This window comes from Haliotis asinina, chromosome 1 (genome assembly GCF_037392515.1).
Source record: "Haliotis asinina isolate JCU_RB_2024 chromosome 1, JCU_Hal_asi_v2, whole genome shotgun sequence".
Lineage (NCBI taxonomy): Eukaryota > Metazoa > Mollusca > Gastropoda > Lepetellida > Haliotidae > Haliotis > Haliotis asinina.
In genome coordinates this window covers 23,556,878-23,576,356 of record NC_090280.1, presented here as the reverse complement: position 1 = coordinate 23,576,356, position 19,479 = coordinate 23,556,878, and the positions used below count along the sequence as shown (strand labels likewise).

At 40.5% G+C, this 19,479-nt stretch overlaps 1 protein-coding gene across 1 annotated transcript; it reads right to left on the bottom strand.

The window, feature by feature from the left end:
• Positions 1-1,888: 1,888 nt before the first annotated feature.
• LOC137264141 (uncharacterized) lies at positions 1,889-14,645 on the bottom strand. The gene is made up of 13 exons (XM_067800139.1): positions 14,582-14,645; positions 11,962-12,309; positions 10,544-10,846; positions 9,710-9,976; positions 8,946-9,068; positions 7,869-7,890; positions 6,333-6,388; positions 5,971-5,992; positions 5,649-5,704; positions 4,500-4,616; positions 3,850-3,865; positions 3,351-3,523; positions 1,889-2,418 (listed from the first exon to the last, which is right to left on the bottom strand). The coding sequence occupies exons 1-13, from the start codon at positions 14,643-14,645 to the stop codon at positions 1,889-1,891; spliced, it is 2,097 nt and encodes a 698-aa protein (XP_067656240.1).
• Positions 14,646-19,479: the final 4,834 nt, after the last annotated feature.

The window sequence follows — 19,479 nt, the reverse complement described above, 5'->3', positions numbered from 1 at the left end:
GTGGATAAGCGAGCCTGGACCAGACAATCAAGTGATCAACAGCATGAACGTCGATCTACGCAACTGGGATACGATGACGTGTTAGTCAGAGACCTTGACCACCTGATCCTGTCAGTCGCCTCTTAGGACAAGCATGGGGTGCTGAAGATTCATTGTAACCCGCATATTCACGGATAATAAATAATAATAATACATTGTTAAAAGCTAGCAGACCAACTCGTTCACACAAGTTTTACTCAACCCTTGGATTACATGTAATAATAAACTATTCGTGTCGTATGAGGAATTTCATAGTGTGTCTGTGCCAAAGCCAATATGTCAAATGGCCATTGTAATTAAATGACATGATATTCTAATTTAATCAAGTAATTTGAGTAGAACCGACTTCTACAAGGCTATACTCATCAGAACCCATGCCAGTGTGGATGACTTTCTAGAATATAGACAGTGACACTGACATTGTAAGTAAGACCATACTGATTCTCATTACCCATGCGAGGGCGGTTGACGTGACTACAGACCATTTGAGGTCTCTAGAATATAGACAGTGGCATTGACACTGTAAACGTACTCGACCATACCGACTATTATAACCCGTTACGGAGATCAACTGTGTGGTTTCTAGAATATATATTGTGACAATTGTGCTGACGTATTAGATGTTAAGAACGTATTTCTACGGTTCTCAGTCACGTTTGGCTATAACGGCATGACACTGGTGGCTGGGCATGTTAATGACAGACTGATAAATGAGTGGAAACATGAAGTAGTTGGAATACATATTTTAAGAACCAGCATGTAATGACGTCTTCCTTCCTGGTCATTAACGATCTATTACGCACAGCTCCTTTGAAAACTGTCTCGTTGTTTAGTCCGATCTGAAGCCATGCATAGTTAAGATTGTTTACGGCGCTACAGTACAGAAATACTCTGCTGTATTATTTTCAAGAGGAATATTTCACATTCCATCTGTATGACACATTCAGCATTTCTTTACACGAGAAAGTATGGTTCACTGATATCTGCAGGAAACGGGTTGTGAACAGTTGTTCAAATGTCAGCTGGTGTTAAGCTACAGATCACGATACGTCAGTCCTAAGACAAATACGTCCTGAGGAATACGTTCCGGGCAGAGTGATACCAATACAGAAATAGGAAAGCAGTACTGTGAATTCTGAGCATTCCTGTACAATAAGGGACATGTGTGTCATGCCTTGTGTATGCAATAAATAGTTTGATCAAGCTTACAGCATATAAAACTAAAGTAAAGCTTTGAAAGCATTTGTGGGAGAGATGTAAAACGGTTAATTGTTTTCCATAAAACAGGTTAAAGCTATATTGATTTAAAAAATGTTTTAAAGGTTAAGGTTTTATTGACTGAAAAAATGTTGCTAAATCAGTGTTGTTGATGTACTATATATACTGTGAGTAAAACTCAAAGCTTTTCCTTACAAGCGTCCGCTCGCTGAAAGGACACACTGTTCAGTAACTGCATACATCATGGCGTTATGAAAACATCAACGTTCGCCGGGTATGTAGAGGACAAGCAGGAACATATCTCATAACTGTCGATATATCACTACAGTTCTCTGTAAAATAGGGCATCGTGGAAAACATTTTCTGTTCACTTTCGCTGGAGTACTCTTATTTTTCCAGCTGAAATTGTAAGGATTTGTAGATGTTGAACTATACTCTCCCCAAAAAAGAAAGTGTGCATGCTAAAAAATAACACAAATACCACAAATTTCCATGATATATAATTTTATTTCATGGAAATTTCATTACATCACAGATCAATCAATTTGTGATCAACACGAGAAATTTCATTACGCTACCCTTGGTGCCATGGAGAGTCAGACACAAGGGGTCTAACACAAAAGTCACACACTCAGTATCTAGTATGACTTCCGTCTGCATCGACTACTGCTGTGCATCTACTACGCCTCATGGAAGCGAACAGGTTAGCATGGGAGTGTTGTGGGATGTTATTCCATATTCTGATAAGCTGTCTTTGGAGTTCCACAAGCGTTGACGGTGCATGGGGAAGCCGGAGTAGCTGACGTTTCATTTCGTCCCATACGTGCTCAGTGGGTGAGATATCGGGCCACAGAAGAACATCCACTTGCTGTTGCTGCAGATACTGTTGAACAGCACGAGCTGTTTTTGGTCGGGTGTTGTCCTGCTGTAGAATGACGCCGGGGCCGTGATGTTGCAGAAACGGTACATCAACAGGTGCAAGCACTTTATCACGATATCTGGTTGCATTGAGGTTGCCATCAATAATGACCAGCGCAGTTCTGTTACGGGCAGTGATGCCACTCCACACCATGAGAGACCCTCCTCCATAACGGTTTCGCTCCACGACAAATGGATCTGCGTAGCGTTCGTTTCGACATCTGTACACTCTCTGGCGGCCATCTGATGATGAAAGATGGAAACGACTTTCATTTGTGAATAAAACACGTCGCCACCAGTGTAAGGGATGCCTATGATGTTGTGTACACCACTGCAGACGAGCACGACGATGACGTAACGTCGAAATCGGACGAATTGCAGGTCTTCGAGGACGTAAGCCGTATTCTCTCTGCCGGTTGATTACTGTTTGAGGATGCATCCGTCTCAGGTCAGGGATGTTCCTGGCTGTCGTCGTTGCCGGTTAAGGAGATGGGTGACACGGATATACCGATCTTGTTCAGGGGTGGTAACTCGGGGTCTCCAGGAGAGGGGTCGATGGACTAGCCTGTCTACAGTGTTACGGTGACAGTTGAAATGCTGGGCAACCTCTCTGTGTGTTCTGCCAGCTCTAATCATAAACACGGGCAAGGAGATGTTGATTTATTGTCAATCTTGACATACTAAATTGGAGTCGTTTCAACAGCAGCGCAAGTTTAAATGTGAACGATAGGAAGGCGTTACTTTTGTGTTTAAATACCCAAGGTTTCACACTGCTGCATGCATTTTCACACTCTCCAGGTGTAAAACATGCCTTTTCACAAACGTGCAGCACGTCATTTAACGTTACCGCAATTTTAACGGGGAAAACCGTTTTTGTGTTCAAAATAACTTTTTCATGAACAGGTTAACATTTTTTACACTTACGAAATTGTTTTCTTTTTTAGTTTGATCAATTTCTTCAATGCACGCTTTCTATTTTGGACGAGTATATATGGGCTTCACCTGGTACTGTGGTCCTCTGTTGAGGAAGATGAAGGGTGGAGAAACGTGTAGATGGGGAGCTGTACAGTCAGTTCAGACTTCACATGGTACCGTGGTCTTCTGCTGAGGAGTATGAAGGGTGGAGAGACGTGTAGAAGTGGAACTCTACCGTCAGTTTAGGTGTCGCCAGGTACTGTGGTCCTCTGTTGAGAAAGATTGGGGGTGGAGAGACGTGTAGATGTGGAACTGTTCCCTCAGGACTCTCTTGTAATCATGTAGAGGTAAGACATCGTTGTTGGAAGCACGAGGTACATCACTGAAGTCATGGGATAATCTCTCTGCCATCACAGTAAGGTAGTCACCACATCTGTAATTACGACATTAGACTTATATCTATCTAGATGATCCTGATGGCTGCTGTTCGGTTGTTCGTTATTTAACGTCACACTCAGCAATATTTCAGCTATATGGCAGCTGTCTGTAAATAATCGAGTCTGGACCAGACAATCCAGTTATCAACAGCATAAGCATCGGTTTACGCAATTGGGTTGTTTGTTTAAATATGATGTTAGTCTTCTGATATAAGTCGAGTAAATAGTCTTTACATAGACATAAGACTGTAACTGGACAAGTATATAATGATTTTCTTCCATACTACTCCAGCATTTAAGATACAAAAGTATATATATGTACCTTCTACCCTGGTCCTCTGAAAACGAAACAAAGGGAAGACTGAAAATGAATTAATCGTCTACATTACCACTTACTGAACACGAGTAAGTGAGTGAGTATTGTTTTTCTCTGCTTATGACAATATTCAGAAAATATAACGGATTGGAACGCCAGGCTGAGAGACTAAGAGTAGTTTCATGTCACCTTTGGCAGTACTCCAGCAATATCATGTTGCGAACACCAGAAATGGGCTTCACACATTTTGCGGTCTTCAGCGTTGCGAATGATCGCTTTAACCATAAAGCTACTGCACTGACCTTTACTGAATCCAAACAACAACGAATAAAAGAGACATTTGCATTTGTGACAAGCATATGTTGCACAGGATCAATTCTGACCCGGATCTCCAAGGTGTATTGTAAGACAGTATATGGTTTAGTCATTTTCATCTCATCCGACCGGGTACCCCTTCACTGATTGGTAAATTATACTGAAATCGCTGAAGAAATCAGCTAGCGTTACTGGCCTGTTATGACGAGCATACCAGTGGGTTGTTGAAGACCAATTCACTTTGGGGTAAGGGCGTGCTGCTTGAGGTGTGTTGGTTTGTGGAGGGGATGACTGAATGCGTTTGATTCATTTGATGGAAAGGATTCATATATTCACTGTACCTTTCACGTCCTTGCAGACAAGAACAGTGACTGCCGCCACCACAACTGCCACAGCAGTCAGCATAACGGAGTAGACAGCTACGATGGGGACGATGTCGTCTACGTTGACATCACCTCCTGATATAACACATGTATTTAGTATTGGACACATATGAGATCCGTCGTTAATATTTAGGAGATAAACATCATGTGTTGGCCAATTTCCGGGTGTTATTGAGTATTTGAAGCACGGGAATGCATTTGGAACCGACGGCTGCAGTAATACACTAGTGTAATATCGCTTCACGTATGACGTCAAAATGGTTCACAGTTGTGGCGTCACAATGCTAATGTTGATGTCGAGATTTTACTAGACCTTGTTTGACTTGAAAGCTGAGAGTCCTCACACTGTAGGCAATTTCGCCGCAGTTTCTGTCAATTTATGCTGGCGAGTAATAAACATTAAACTCGTTAAAGATTTAGTGTCAAACTCACTTTCGCTCGTCTGATACCAAACCATTAACTCGTTTAATAAAAATGGTATTACACGGAAGGTCGTTTAGTATCCTCTATTTACTTTCAAATCACAGATACTGATTGCAGTATATTTGGAAGAAATGCTTTTTGTAGCTATTTTTTCAAAGATACTACAATTCATAATAAACTAACAGAGCCCTGTCTTCATCACAAAACATCAACTGAAGCGAGAGATGGACAATGGAAAAAGATTCATCCGTGAGGTATGAAATATTACCTTGTTCGTACTAAACACTGAATATATTTCGGACATCAATAATGGCCAGCTAAGATTTTTTAAACATAAGAAAATGGTATTTGTTCTAGGACCAACTTGTCAAAGAAACTACGATTCTTTATAAGGTAGGAGAGTCCTGTCTACATCGCATAACGGGAAAAGGAAGCAAGCAATTAATGAAGAAGGAAGAATTATGCGTGAGGCACGACGGGAAGTATAACCGTTGCATCTGTCCAGGCTAGTGGATCTGTTATCACTGAACCCTGGTTATGTTTCGTGACTTAATTTATAACAGGAATGATAAATGATAAAATTGTAATAAATAATAAGACTCATATGGCAACATTTCTTGGCTCCGAATTGACACAGTTCACACAGTCCTTAAGCATGCTCGTAGTTAACCTTGAGACACCAACCTTCTATTTCCTGGTAGCTGCCGTCATTTTCATCTTCCCTGTGATACAATACCAGACTGATGAAAGTGATTATTGAACACGAGGAAAATGTGAGGAAATGAATATTAAACGTGATGAGGACATTATAAAGATAATTAGGTCCATACAAAGTCACTGACACAAAATATTACATTATGATGTGGATTTTGTGTAGTTTCACTCTGAAGTCGTTCAAGGTCACACCGTTTTGTGGAGAATAAATGAGTGAGTATTGCTTCATGCCACATTAATTTGGCAGCTATTCGAGGCGATGAACTGTTTATTCATTTCATTTGAAACTCACCGATAATCAGCGTATCCTGTCTCTGAAAGTTACAATATTCTGTGGTTAATGATGAACTCAAAGAGATGGTTCTTTGTCCACCCTTAATGATTTTATTACTGCACGTCGATATGCGACTTTGGTACTCTTTAAACACGTTTCAGAAATTACAAGTGTACAAGAAACTGCGCTGAAATAAGTAACCACCATTTGTCGTGAATGTTCAGATGTTCAGAATGAATAAAGAAAAACAGGAACTGTTACTCATAAGTGATACATTAAGTATTTAATGATTCATGGGTACCCTTTTAACCTTTGAAGAAACGTCTTCTGATGTATTACATATTTCATTTAATATGTTAGAAATGACTTATGACACCAACCTTCTATCTCCTGGTAGCCCCCGTCTGCTCCTGGGTCCCGGGTGTAAGTGACAATGCTGAGGACAGAATTTTACAAAGGTTAAAGTTTGTCCAAACAGACAGTTAAACACACTGGAACGTAATTGCCTCACAAAATCGATTACATACATGTACACGTGCTGGAAATTTCATAATTGCAGTTTCCTAACGAAAGTGATATAACTGGAAATGTTTTTACACCGGCAAGACAGACTTGAAATGTCCTGTTGCTGACTCGGTGCTAACTTGTACATTCACCAAAATTGTTTTAGTCGTCCAGTGAGGAAGCAAGTGACCACTGGTGAAGTATAGACCAAGAAAGACCAATGACCTTGATGATCGAGTCCTAATTCGTCTGGAAACATGTAATACCATGACACAGACAGAAGACCTCTGTCAGTAATAAAGACTGGCGAGTCCGACTCTCCACTAGTTTTGTTTGTTTACTTGTTTTTTTTTAAATGTTGCACACAGCAATATTTCAACTAAATTTGGTGGGATGTATATTATCGAGTCTGGACCAGACAATGAAGTGGTGAACAGTATGAGCATCGATCTATGCAACTGAGATACAATGGCATGTGTTAACCAAATAAACGAGCCTGTCCACCCGATGCTGTTAGTCGCCTCCAACAAACATGGGTTGACTCACCCGGATTTCACTGGTTCCTATCCAGAACCATTAGAATGAGACTGTACCTGTGGTTTTGAGGAACAGTCACCGATCGACGTTATCAACAGAAAGTATACCGTTGTCGTGCCTCATTTTGGACGCCATCATTTGACGATATGAACCAAATCGAAAGTCTTTCGATTATTTGTTATGACAAATTTGAACTGGAGATCCCTATGCAGGAATTGATGTAGTTCTACTAAATGAATGGCAGAGGATTCGAGGCTTGATTCCCATTATAAGGAGACTGAGGGATGCGAGCCATAAGACAGGCATTTAGGTACTAATGTGGTCGCAAACTCAGGCACTCGTGTCATTGCGAGGATTAAAGATTTTTTTAAATGTGAAAATTTTGAGATGACCCCCAACTCTTCACAGTACATTATATCTAGACATAATGTACTGTGAAGCGTTTCAAGTCACCTTTGGTCGCTGGTGGTGGTTCGTCTAGTAACCACAACCATGATTTGAGAAATGCGTCACAACCCAGTCGGTGACGCACTGATGGGAACCATACTTACAGTCCATGTTGATGTTCACGTTTGTGTGTGTAGACCGGATTGGTCGTACTTCGTACTTATCATGAAAAAAGGTGGTGGTACTGGATTAATATGCTTGTGCATCCACAAACGTCAACAGACATGAAAGCTCAGTCTGCACTGTCCCCACAAAGGTATGACATAGTATAAGGGACAAAACAGCTCCTACGAATGAGCACAAACTGGTGATGAGTCTCAAGAGTTTAGCGTACAAGGGTACGTATTTATTCCCAGCCACCAGCAGCCTGATCTGTGGTATACTATCAATTAACACTGTGTCAGAAACTTCAAAGCCATAATACTCACCGATTAAGAATGTATCCCCTCCCTGAAAGGGAGTAGACAATTACACGTGCAAAATGTTAGATGACAAATATACGATCAACGAATTGTTAGTAAAGTTGCACAAAGGTGAATCATAAATACAAAATTTAATTTTGCAGAACAATACTAGACTCTTTACAGAATTTGTAGGTCAAGAAAGGGAACAAAATATCAAGTAGATACAACACAGGTGGCTGTTATTTCACATGACTTCTCGGATGAGTTTATGTCACTCAATAATGGTGTCTCTTAAAAGGTATAAACACTACGTTAAAGGCTGGACTCAGGTTCCTTTTCTTCACAAAGAGGCGACTTTCTTCCTTTCTTGCTACCACCAACGGCGTGTTTAAACTCAACCAAAATCGAACATAAGAAAATAGACTAATCTCCTGTGGCATAAATCCACTGATTTAAATCAAAGACGAACATGATAGTATGTGAGTGTGATGTGAAATACAATAAACTTTAGTATGGGTGAATATATCAGTTATGAAGATAAAACTATATTCACCACTTGACCAAAAGTGGTATAAATTATGTACTATATAAAAGAACACTACTTTTCAGTTGTACTTTCTTCTTCCTTCATTTTTGTAGCTATTCCGGTTGGATTTGTTACTAAAATGTTTTATCAACTATTTCCCAGTTATACCTGAACACCGTGCTTTTGACATCCCAGGAAATAACACATGCAGGAAATAATCCCAACATACCTTAAAAGTATTTGCAGTTGAGAGTGAGTTTAGTTTTAGCAACATTTCAGCAATAGGACAGGACAACAGTAATGGGCTTCACATATTTTTCCTATGTCGGAAATCGAACCCGGGTGTTTGGCGTTATGAGCGAACACTAACGACTGGGCTACCCCACCGCCCCTACTTGCACTTGGAAGTGCGAAAGAAGTGCTTTTGAACGTATGCATTCCATGGTTATAAGGTCAAGCTGGATCATGGCATAGCATAAATATAATAATACCAGGTACAAACAAACATGAAGGCATGATTCTAAAATACCGCGGTGGAACACTTTTTCATTCACTCTCACATCACACCGTATTACCCCTGAGTCTGTGTTTTCTACAAACAAGCACTATGACGACAACGGCGATGACCACGATCAGGACCAAACAGACAGCAGCCACGGGGACCATGGAAACGACACCAGATTCATTAAGCTCACGTGCTGAAACATTTAATATGTACCATGCAGTTTAGTATGTGTCTAATCCTGTTTTAAATGCAAATATGCAATACCTTATCTACTATATCGGCAATACCGTATCCACTTTCTGTACGTGTCCATGGCACTTTCTTTCTTTGGATGTCTCTCAATATTCCACAATACGTAATATTACAAAGGGTATACGGTGGCACTTCCAAACGACATTTAAAATAACATTTCCTTTTGTCACTTTGCATATCATGTTTTCTTTCATGGTATATTTTCAGTTTATAGGGCAAGCAGAAACATTTGAGATTGTTGGACTGACTGTCGTTTTGTTTTAGGCCGCTTTCAGCAATATTCTGGCAACATCACAGAGGGGTCCACCAGCAATGGGCTACACATGTGGAGATTCGAACCAAGGTTTTTGGCGTCATGAGTCAACGCTTTAACCACTAGGCTACCCCACCGTCCCTGTGATTGTAGCTGATAACTGAGAAACTTGGTGTAATCTTTCTATTGTATTATGGTCAAAATTGAATTCTTAATGAATACTACGAGTTGAAATGATTACTGATTTTGATAGTGTCATTCCAAGTTTTGTCCAAATACAACTTTAAATATTGCATATTCTGTTACTAAAGAATGTGTGCAGGTCTTACTGATGACCTCCAGTATCAGGTTGCGTGATGCACTCCCATGGGAGTTGTTGACATGACACGTGTACTGTCCAGACACAGACACATCTACAACTGGTATAGACAACACAGCCTCCCTGTGTCCTGTAATCACCACCTGTCTGGATGTGTCCCACCAGGTTACAGAACAGGCAGGGTTACAGTCAGCAGAACATCTCACTGTTACAGGTTTCCCTTCTTCTACCTGCAGCTTGTCCCTTGTGCCGTCAAACTGTATCTGGTCAGGTCCATCTGGAATGCATGTGAAATGGTCAGAAATAATAATTTGAAACTTTCTTCTACCATACCCATGCCACCATATATCTAGTGTGGCTGTCTTCCAAAGGGATTCAAGATTGAAGAATGATATTTGATTATAACTACAATCCCAACCTCGTGTCTACTGATATCACACACGTTGATAAAAATAAAGATATCCTCGGAAAGCCATTGTAACTCTATCAACCCGTGTTTATATAGTTGATATCAGTAGTGGCGAGGGTGATAATCTCTATTTATACGTATACGTGCAGAATGGCTGAGCAGTTGCAACAGAGGACACGGCGTGATGATGAATCGGATCGGAATTCTGTGGCGATATCTCGAGACATCATAGCTCGGGTCTTTCCATAAAACATCCGTTTCAGATGTTATTGTTTCTGAGTTATTATTGAATGGGCAAGCTTCATGTTCACTTGAATTTAGGCATTAAACGTTGATAGTGACAACGCATGGAGCAGAATCAGATTTTCTGAGGATTGTATATGAAGAAACATCTGGCTTCTGTTATTGTTTCAATATTAATCAACCTGAACCTACATAAAACATTGAGAGTGTATCCCTGACTCCAGTCTGACAGTAGTCCTTCTTCTCCAGATTGACAAGAGTACACTCCCTTGTCCTCCTTGGTGACGTGGTCTACGGTCAGGAATTGTCCGTCCACCTGCACTCTGTTGTCTACCCTGCTGTCTACACTCCTGTTGTTTCTCCTCCAGGTGTAGGACGTGTTCAGAGACTGGTCTGTAGGAAGACTCCGGGAGGTTGTGGAGCAGGTCAGGTTGACAGGATCACCGGATACAGGGTCAGCGACAGTCGTGGTGATGTTCGGTTTTGATGGTTTCCCTGTGAAAAGTTGAATGGAAATGGTTGTAATCTTGTCCTTATTCTTATTAATTATTAATAACATATATGAATATGTAGTATGTATTCAGTGACATTAAGTCACCGTCATACGCCAAAATGTCGTTTGAACAGAAAGTTTATTTGAATTGATCTTAGTGAACGTCAAATGTTCTATCCATTCCCAAGGAAGCAATAACAGATGGATAGTGAATGCAGTGAGGCAGAATCCCTGACCACGTCCGTGATACTGTTCATAAAACGTCTGTAGGGAGAGAGGAAGGTCAGGTGTTATAAAACGTCTGTAGGGAGAAAGGAAGGTCAGGTGTTACAAAACGTCTGTAGGGAGAGAGGAAGGTCAGGTGTTATGAAACGTCTTTTGGGAAAAAGGAGGGTCAGGTGTTATAAAACGTCTGTAGGGGGAAAGGAAGGTCAGATGTTATAAAACGTCTGTAGGGGGAAAGGAAGGTCAGATGTTATAAAACGTCTGTAGGGAGAGAGGAAAGTCAGGTGTTATATAACGTCTGTAGGGAGAGAGGAAAGTGAGGTGTTATAAAACGTCTTTTGGGAGAAAGGAGGGTCAGATGTTATAAAACGTCTGTAGGGAGAGAGGAAAGTCAGGTGTTATGAAACGTCTGTTGGGAGAAAGAAAGGTCAGGTGTTATAAAACGTCTGTAGTTAGAGAGGAAGGTCAGGTGTTATAAAACGTCTGTAGTGAGAGAGGAAAGTCAGGTGTTACAAAACATCTGTAAGGAGAGAGGAAGGTCAGGTGTTATATAACATTATGAAAGTGCCATCGAAGAAGATTGGTCAGTGTCATAGTGTACCCTTGAACGATAACAAAATATAAGAATATAATATATACAATATATTTCATCTGGATTCTGTTACAGGATGAAGCTTTATGGTGATGTTCATCGCTATCGTAATTAGTTCTTGCAATGACATTTGTGTAAACGACATTAAACTATAATGCTATAATGATAAAGCTATGATAGGTATTGATAATTATTTCGCAGATTATCTGCCTGTGATCGCCATATTTCTATCAATGTGTCTCAAAAACTAGCTTTTGGCGCGGAGTTTCTATTTGGTGCTCACATTATCTTCACACTTACGCAATACAATAAGAAGTTGAGTCCCGGGAGACACGTCACTGTTATGAGTGTTTAAGTTGTAGACTCCGGCGTCCTGTACGTCAACACTGTGGAACTTGAGACTGACTAGCTTCCTCTCCTCTAGGGATGTATTGACAGTCAGCCGAATCCTCGTCCCGTTGTCTGTGTGTGTGTCGACAGTAGCAAGCAGAGTCGTATTTCCATTCACAATGAACAGGATAATGGAACCAGTTCTGTTGGATTTCTGTTGTGTATTAGATTTTATCTTAAAATCCGTAACTGACTGACTGATACTCCAGGTCATGTTGACACTTTGTCCGACACGGGCCACAGTGGTGGTATAAGAAGCTGAAACACATCAGCATAATTAGTACACGATACAGAACAGAAACATAAAGGCCAACTTTGAAATACAAATACACGTAATTGCATATTTGATCTAATTTAACTGATACAAAGATGACATCATGGTGATAGTCACATCATGGCAATGCTAATTGCCCTGTCGTAAGATGCCCACTCAGTGAGCTGTCGATCATCACTTCTCTGTACTATGTTATGTGGATTTCTCTGCCATTCTTCCCGCAATGCATTGTAAACGTGTTTCAGTCTGATGTTGACCTCGATGCAAACACTAAGATGTTGTATCGGATTAAGATCCTACGATCTCTTTCGTTTGAAAAATATGGTCCCTGCACCAGTTCCCTGAACCGCAACCCTGTAGATCTTCCCAAGTAGGATATGATTCCCCACACTATCACACTTTCGACACCAAACCTGTCGACCTGTCGGAAAGTGCTGAATACCTTCACTTGACGTCAGACGACAGCCTATCATCAGTTTCAGCATTGAGGGAGAATTCACGAACCATCATTGCTCCAGACTCACCGCCATTTTCTCCATACCTGCACGGTGTTGCTCCATGCTACACGTCGTCATCGTCGTCGGTGCAGACTTCTCAACAGAGGAACAAATACTTTGGTGTCTAATTTCATGCTGTTTCGTCGGTCAACAGCACATACTATGCACATGTCGAGCAGTATCGGCGGTGGTAGATGGCGGTGAGGTAGATGAAAGACATGAATGTTGCGATATTTTGTAAGACTGTCTACTCTTCTCTACCACTTCTCGGGTCATCGGGTGCGCGAGTGCGTGAGTGCGTGAGTGCTTGCTTTGAAACTAAGCGTCACGTCGCAATCGGCAATATTCCATCAATATCGTGACGAGAACAATTTAATTTATATCTATATTAAAATCAATACATTTAGAACGTAAGCGCTGCCATCAAAGTACAGTACAAATATCACAACTCGTAAGTTACTGGTACGCTATCATGGAAATAATCACTAGGTATCACCAGCATCTGAACGTTGATCACCATGCCAGGGACGAGTGAGTGAGTGAGTGAGTGAGTGAGTGAGTGAGTGAGTGAGTGAGTGAGTGAGTGAGTGAGTGAGTGAGTGAGTGAGTGAGTGAGTGAGTGAGTGAGTGAGTGAGTGAGTGAGTGAGTGAGTGAGTGAGTGAGTGAGTGAGTGAGTGAGTGAGTGAGTGAGTGAGTGAGTGAGTGAGTGAGTGAGTGAGTGAGTGAGTGAGTGAGTGAGTGAGTGAGTCAGTCAGTCAGTCAGTCAGTCAGTCAGTCAGTCAGTCAGTCAGTCAGTCAGTGTTTTAGTTTTGCGCCGAGTTTCGCAATATCCCAGCAATAGTGGGGAACACCTGAAATGGGCTTCACACATTGTACCCATGTTGGGAATTGATTCCGCATGGAAGGCTTTACCCACAAGGCTACCCCACAGCCATGGTTGCTTTCAGGTGGTTAATATAACGCGATATGGTGTACGTCGACGTGACAAATGCAGTCTGGTACGTTCCAGTTTGGAGGCGTCGTTAGGCGATGTTGCGACTGGCGTCTTTTTCGTCTTCCCCAATTTCATTAAGTCAACAAATGTATAACAAAAGCTGACTTTCGTTATCAATGATGTTTGTAGCAGCACATGACTGCCACAAGCCGCCCCGCTTGTTTTATTTTAATGACAGTTTTCTGAAGTACATGCCACGAACGTTTAGGAAGTATTCGTTTGGATTTACGAACTTCTGACTACCGTAGGTTGATAGAAATTATTCTATTCGTACAGTATAAACCGTTTCTTCAACTCACTCAACACTCATCATGATATACAAGTATGGTTCTCAGTTGGGCGCGCGGTGTCCCGGTTTCAGATTTCGACCAAGAGCACGTGTGAATGAATTACCAGAAAATAGTTCGCGAAATAGTGTTTGCGAAAGGACCGCATTCTGACCTAGCGGCCGCTCCCGTCATGCCTCCCTGGGCCTTTTTTCTGTGCTTGTGTATGACATAACAAATTTTACCTCATATTGTGGTCTTGGAGGGAGGCGAGTAAAATGGGTCAAGTGGCTTGTTGACAATGGCTTGTTGCCTAGCAACACCGGACCTTGCACATCATATTAATCACTGGTTGATGATTACTTCAGTTGAAGTTCTGTCGAATGTTTCGAAAAACAAAACACCAAACATGTTCAAACGTTTCTGCCAAAATATGACAAACTTAGAACACACCTTATACCTAACTGGAATGATAAAAAAGTAAAGATAAACCCTTACCAGCAAATTCCAGTATGCCTCCAAAGAAGATCACAGTTTTCAGACAAAACAAATGAAAAAACATAATAGGTGTGTTTGCTTTCAGTGTGTTGACTACTACACAATACTTCAGATGATTCAGATAACTATTTGTTAATCAGGACTGTGATGAAGTATTTCCGTGTTATTACGAGTCATCGTGGCACTGTAAAAACGTTTAAATTTGTGGAGGAAATGGGGAGCGAAAACAAACTGCATATAGACACCGTGTTGTAACCAGTGAGAAACACAGGAGGACCTGTTGCATTACTCATACGTTGTTGCACGCCCTTGTGTGTCTTTGGATATACTGGCAATCAAGGCGACTACTAGGATCGGGTGGGCAGGCTCACTGATTTGGCTGACACGTCATCGAATCCTAATTGCGTAGATCGATGGTCATGCTGTTGATCACTGGTTTATCTGGTCCAGACTCGATTATTTATACACCACCGCCATACAGCTGCACTATTGCTAAGTGTGGCGTTAAACATCCTGGCAACCATGTTGATTATCATCAGGATCAGTGTCATGTGAATGGTGTGTCTTCTTTAGGGTTTAGTTTTTCAAGCCAGTGTCAGTGTTTACGTTTCTTCATCCGAGCTGCCCGCCCACCACAGAGTATTACAAAGAAGATGCTAGAAACTAAAAGGTACCAATTGCAAGGGTACTCAGATGATATACTCCAGCAGAAAAACTAAAAGATTATTTTTCACCACGATGGTCCATGAGCCATGCCGTCTTGGCAAATAATAAAACTGAAATTATGCCCTCAACCTCCTGCGTAGACTTCGTTCGTTATTGATTCCTCAGCGTTTAGAATGCCGGTCAAATAATTGGTGTGGTTAAAGTGAGCACCAATACTGAATTGCCATCGTGTATTTTCTAAAAGTCTACGCCTTACTATGTCAAGAGAAGTTCATTTATTACCGTCGTCTAAACCAGTTCAGAAAACAATGAACTTCTTCACCAACCAGAAACCAGTGCTTCCATGGCCTTTTTAATCCACACATTCAAAACGAATCGATCAGTTATGAGATTATCTCGGGCTCGGATCCGAACACTTCTTCTGTCTATGCCCAGGAGATGCAAAACAATGCTGAAAGTGAACGGACGTCACAACCGGTACTGACGTTAAAACCGGAGTCGAGTGTAGCGTTAACGTTGCGATGACATAAACAGTAAGTTGAGTTTAGGCTTAACTGAAAAGTAGCTGTTTGTTATGAATACAATAACTGAATAGGTCGGGCTCTTTGATATGTCTAACAAAGACAGACATACAGTAATTCAGGCCAAACGACCCATAGTACAGTTATATGTTTTTGTTTCAAAACTAGTACTTTTTTTCAGAAAACATGCGACGGAGATAATACCATCTCCATTCTTAGAATTTAAAAGATTTATCATGGAATGTTGATCTTTATACACTGTACATAAGTTTGAAAGACATTTATTGTTGCAGGTCTCGGTAGTTCTTGCACACAAATAACACATGATATTTATCCTCGACCTCATTGCTATTACATTTTACACATAAAAATTCACTTGGATTTAAATTTTCACATTTACGATCAGAGTGTTCACTGAAATCACACAAGGAGATTCTGAATTGAGAAAACATACAACAATATAATATCTTAATGAATTGGTAAGTATTTGGATTCTCTTGGTTCATATACATGGCATACACATGTACATGAACTTCTTTTGAAGTGAGTGAGTGAGTTTAGTTTTTCGCCACTTTTAGCAATATTCCAGCAATATCACGGCGTGGGACACGGCGGGGGAATCGATTCTTTTGAATTTGTGTAGACCATTGCTTGTGAGGGATGCACATCCATTAGTGCCGGACTGAAACTAAACGTCTTTAATGAAAAATACGATTTTTGTCTTAATTCCGTGTATTTATTGTATGTGAAGAAATAATGCACAACAATTTTTAACTGGATGACCACACGAGCACGAGGGGCTGTCGATGATGTGTCTCTCAAACCTGTCATCATTTAAATCACTACAACGGAACCTGAGACTTCTTAGTATATAGGTTAGGTCAAACATAAAAGTTTTGTTACATGTATTTGTTTTTAATATCGAGTTTTTTGAATCTGGATAAAGTATGAATGCTAGTAATTGAATTTCAGAACTTACAGGATTCCACAGTTTTATTGCATCAGGTAGAAATGATCTGGCAGATGCCTGATGCCGATACTTTGACGGTGTATCCCCACTATGCCCAATATCTTAAAACATCAAAATGCAGTCACCCGTAGAACAAAAGGGGTATTAGTTATATAGTTTGTTTCAAGGTATGTCTGGTGACACCGTGACCACAAGTCTCACTAAATTGGTGAGTACATTTCAGAACAAATGTCCGTTATATTCGGACTTACGACATGACTTATGGGAAAATGTACTAAGTACTTATCCTTTTCCCCTCTCCTTTCACCTACCGACCACGCTGCATTCATACTTAGTAATGCTAAGGTAATTAAACCTCTAGCTGGAACGGTTACTAAAATGTTTAATAAACGTAAACGCATATTGTAGTCCTGTAACTACACATATAACACTTTATTGGTGAATATGGAACTGTCGATACATTATTCACTATAACTATTTTTTTCATCGTTGGTGCTTATATACTGTGATAGATTATTCACTTCAAGCACTACTATACGTTCTGTAGTGTCTTGTGTCTCGTAGGCCATATGGCCGGATGTTATATTTTATCAGTGTTTCAAATTATGTATGCATAGTATGTGACACATAAATACAAATTTTCTCCCTTTTCTATCTGTGAACACTAACACATGTCACAGCCATGAACGTGAATGATAAAACGATCCGCCCACTTCATCATTCATCATCATGGCTAATGCTCAAGTAGGCGTCCAGTACGTTATATATTCTCAAGGTGGACAGACGTGTTGCAAGCCATTTCCTTTTGGTGTTAGCCCGATAGGTTACAAAACTTCATTTTTAGATGGTATTGAAGGCTTGTCCAGCCTTTTTAGCAATTCATCTGTAAGCCCACGCCATTTTTGCTATGGACAGATAATTATTTATTAGAGTCTCACCTCATTTGGTACATTTCAAAAACATACAGCATATCAGTGAGCGTATATATTTTTGTAGCTAAGCCCGTTGTGGACAAAATGTGATATACGGCAGCTATAAGTTTAGGATTAAGAACCGAAAGAATAATAGACTACTGGAGTCCTTGTCAAAGACTGCTGAGCGACACTGAATATAAATGAAGGACCTATCAAATAGAACGGCAACCATCCTTCAACTGCAGAACTACAGCAAGCTGTGTCCATCAAGGAAGAAGTATTGAGACGTAACCCTTAAGGAAGAAAATCTGTTCTGCCATACCTTGATTGTATCTCTCATTAACTGTTGTTTCCAGATATGTTGATACACTGTCACTGCGCATTTAAAAAAGGAGGTAACAGTAGGAGTAAACTCTACTGACATACTATTAGATCGCCAAATCACCAAGTATTTCCCGAATGGTAGGTGGTGTCCAGGTATTGCTACATCAACGCTGCGGATGTCTGCGTGCTGCCAGGATTTTGTAAGACATTTAAAGTCAAAAGGTCGAAATTCTGTGTAAGGGAAATAAATTTTGTCTTTCAAGCTGCGTACGTCCAATGTGTATTATTTCAGAGGATCTGAAATAATTCTACCCGGGATTAGGATGAATATCGCCGCAGCACAGAGGGATGGGAGAGGCTATTTCAGATACATGACAGTAGAGATACAAGAACCTAAAACTGAGTTTGGATCTCATTAATCGGACTGCAAAATGTTGAACCCACTGCCGTCTTTATGTTCCACATTGGGCATGTATTTAAAGCGGACATCATGTTACAGGTGAAGAAAATATGTTACAAGTGAAGATCAAATGGGACAGGCTGGAATCCCATATTTGTGTAATGGTTATGTCATGTCCGAAGCACCCGTCTACTAAACGCGGTGGTAAAAGTAAACGTTGTGATGACAGAAGTGACGGTTATCTCAGGTCAGAAGTACCTGTAGTCAGAATGTGCTGGAAGTCAGAAGAAAGTGTAACGATGATAGAGTGAGTTTAAAGCCACTCTGGTAATATTTCAACCATCTCGTGACTAAAACAGTTAATGTTATGTAAATTTATTCATTAAAACCTGTCACCAAACGGCAATAACACAACTAGTATATCATAGTAAGGCATTAAAAACTATCATGTAGCTGAAAATTGTATACCAAGTAGGACATTAGAACATAGGAAAGAGCTATAGATCTCCAGCAACTGGAGGTAGATGACTGGTCACAATATGAACAATTATTCTACAGTGGTCTTGGATCTCCCAAGACAGCGAAAATTCACCTTTCAAAGTCGTTTATTAATACAAGCCACGTTGACAGCACCTGTGTAGGGTTAGAATCGATCGACAGCAGCATTCCACGGGTCTAAAAAAACCTTTTGCAACATCATATATATCATTTCCAAAATCGTATCGACTTGTCGGCCATAGATGGCCTTGACTGAAAGTAATTAACGCATTTACGTTTTCGCTGTCTTTGGTGACCCATGATTTTGGCGTGAAATTGTGCAAGTAGCTGTTTTTGATAAGTCGTGGCGTATAAGGTTTGATATAATGATCCGAATGTGAATACCGAGGTGTATGTACAGATTGTTTTGTGATGTATATGTGTGAATATCGCGGTGTATTTACAGATTGTTTTGTGACATATATGTGAGTATATGAAGATGTATGTACAGATTGTTTTGTGATGTATATGTGTGAATACCGAGGTGTATTTACAGATCATATCAGTGACGTATATGTATGAGTACCGAGATATATATCTGCAGTTTGTTTCTGTGACGTACATGC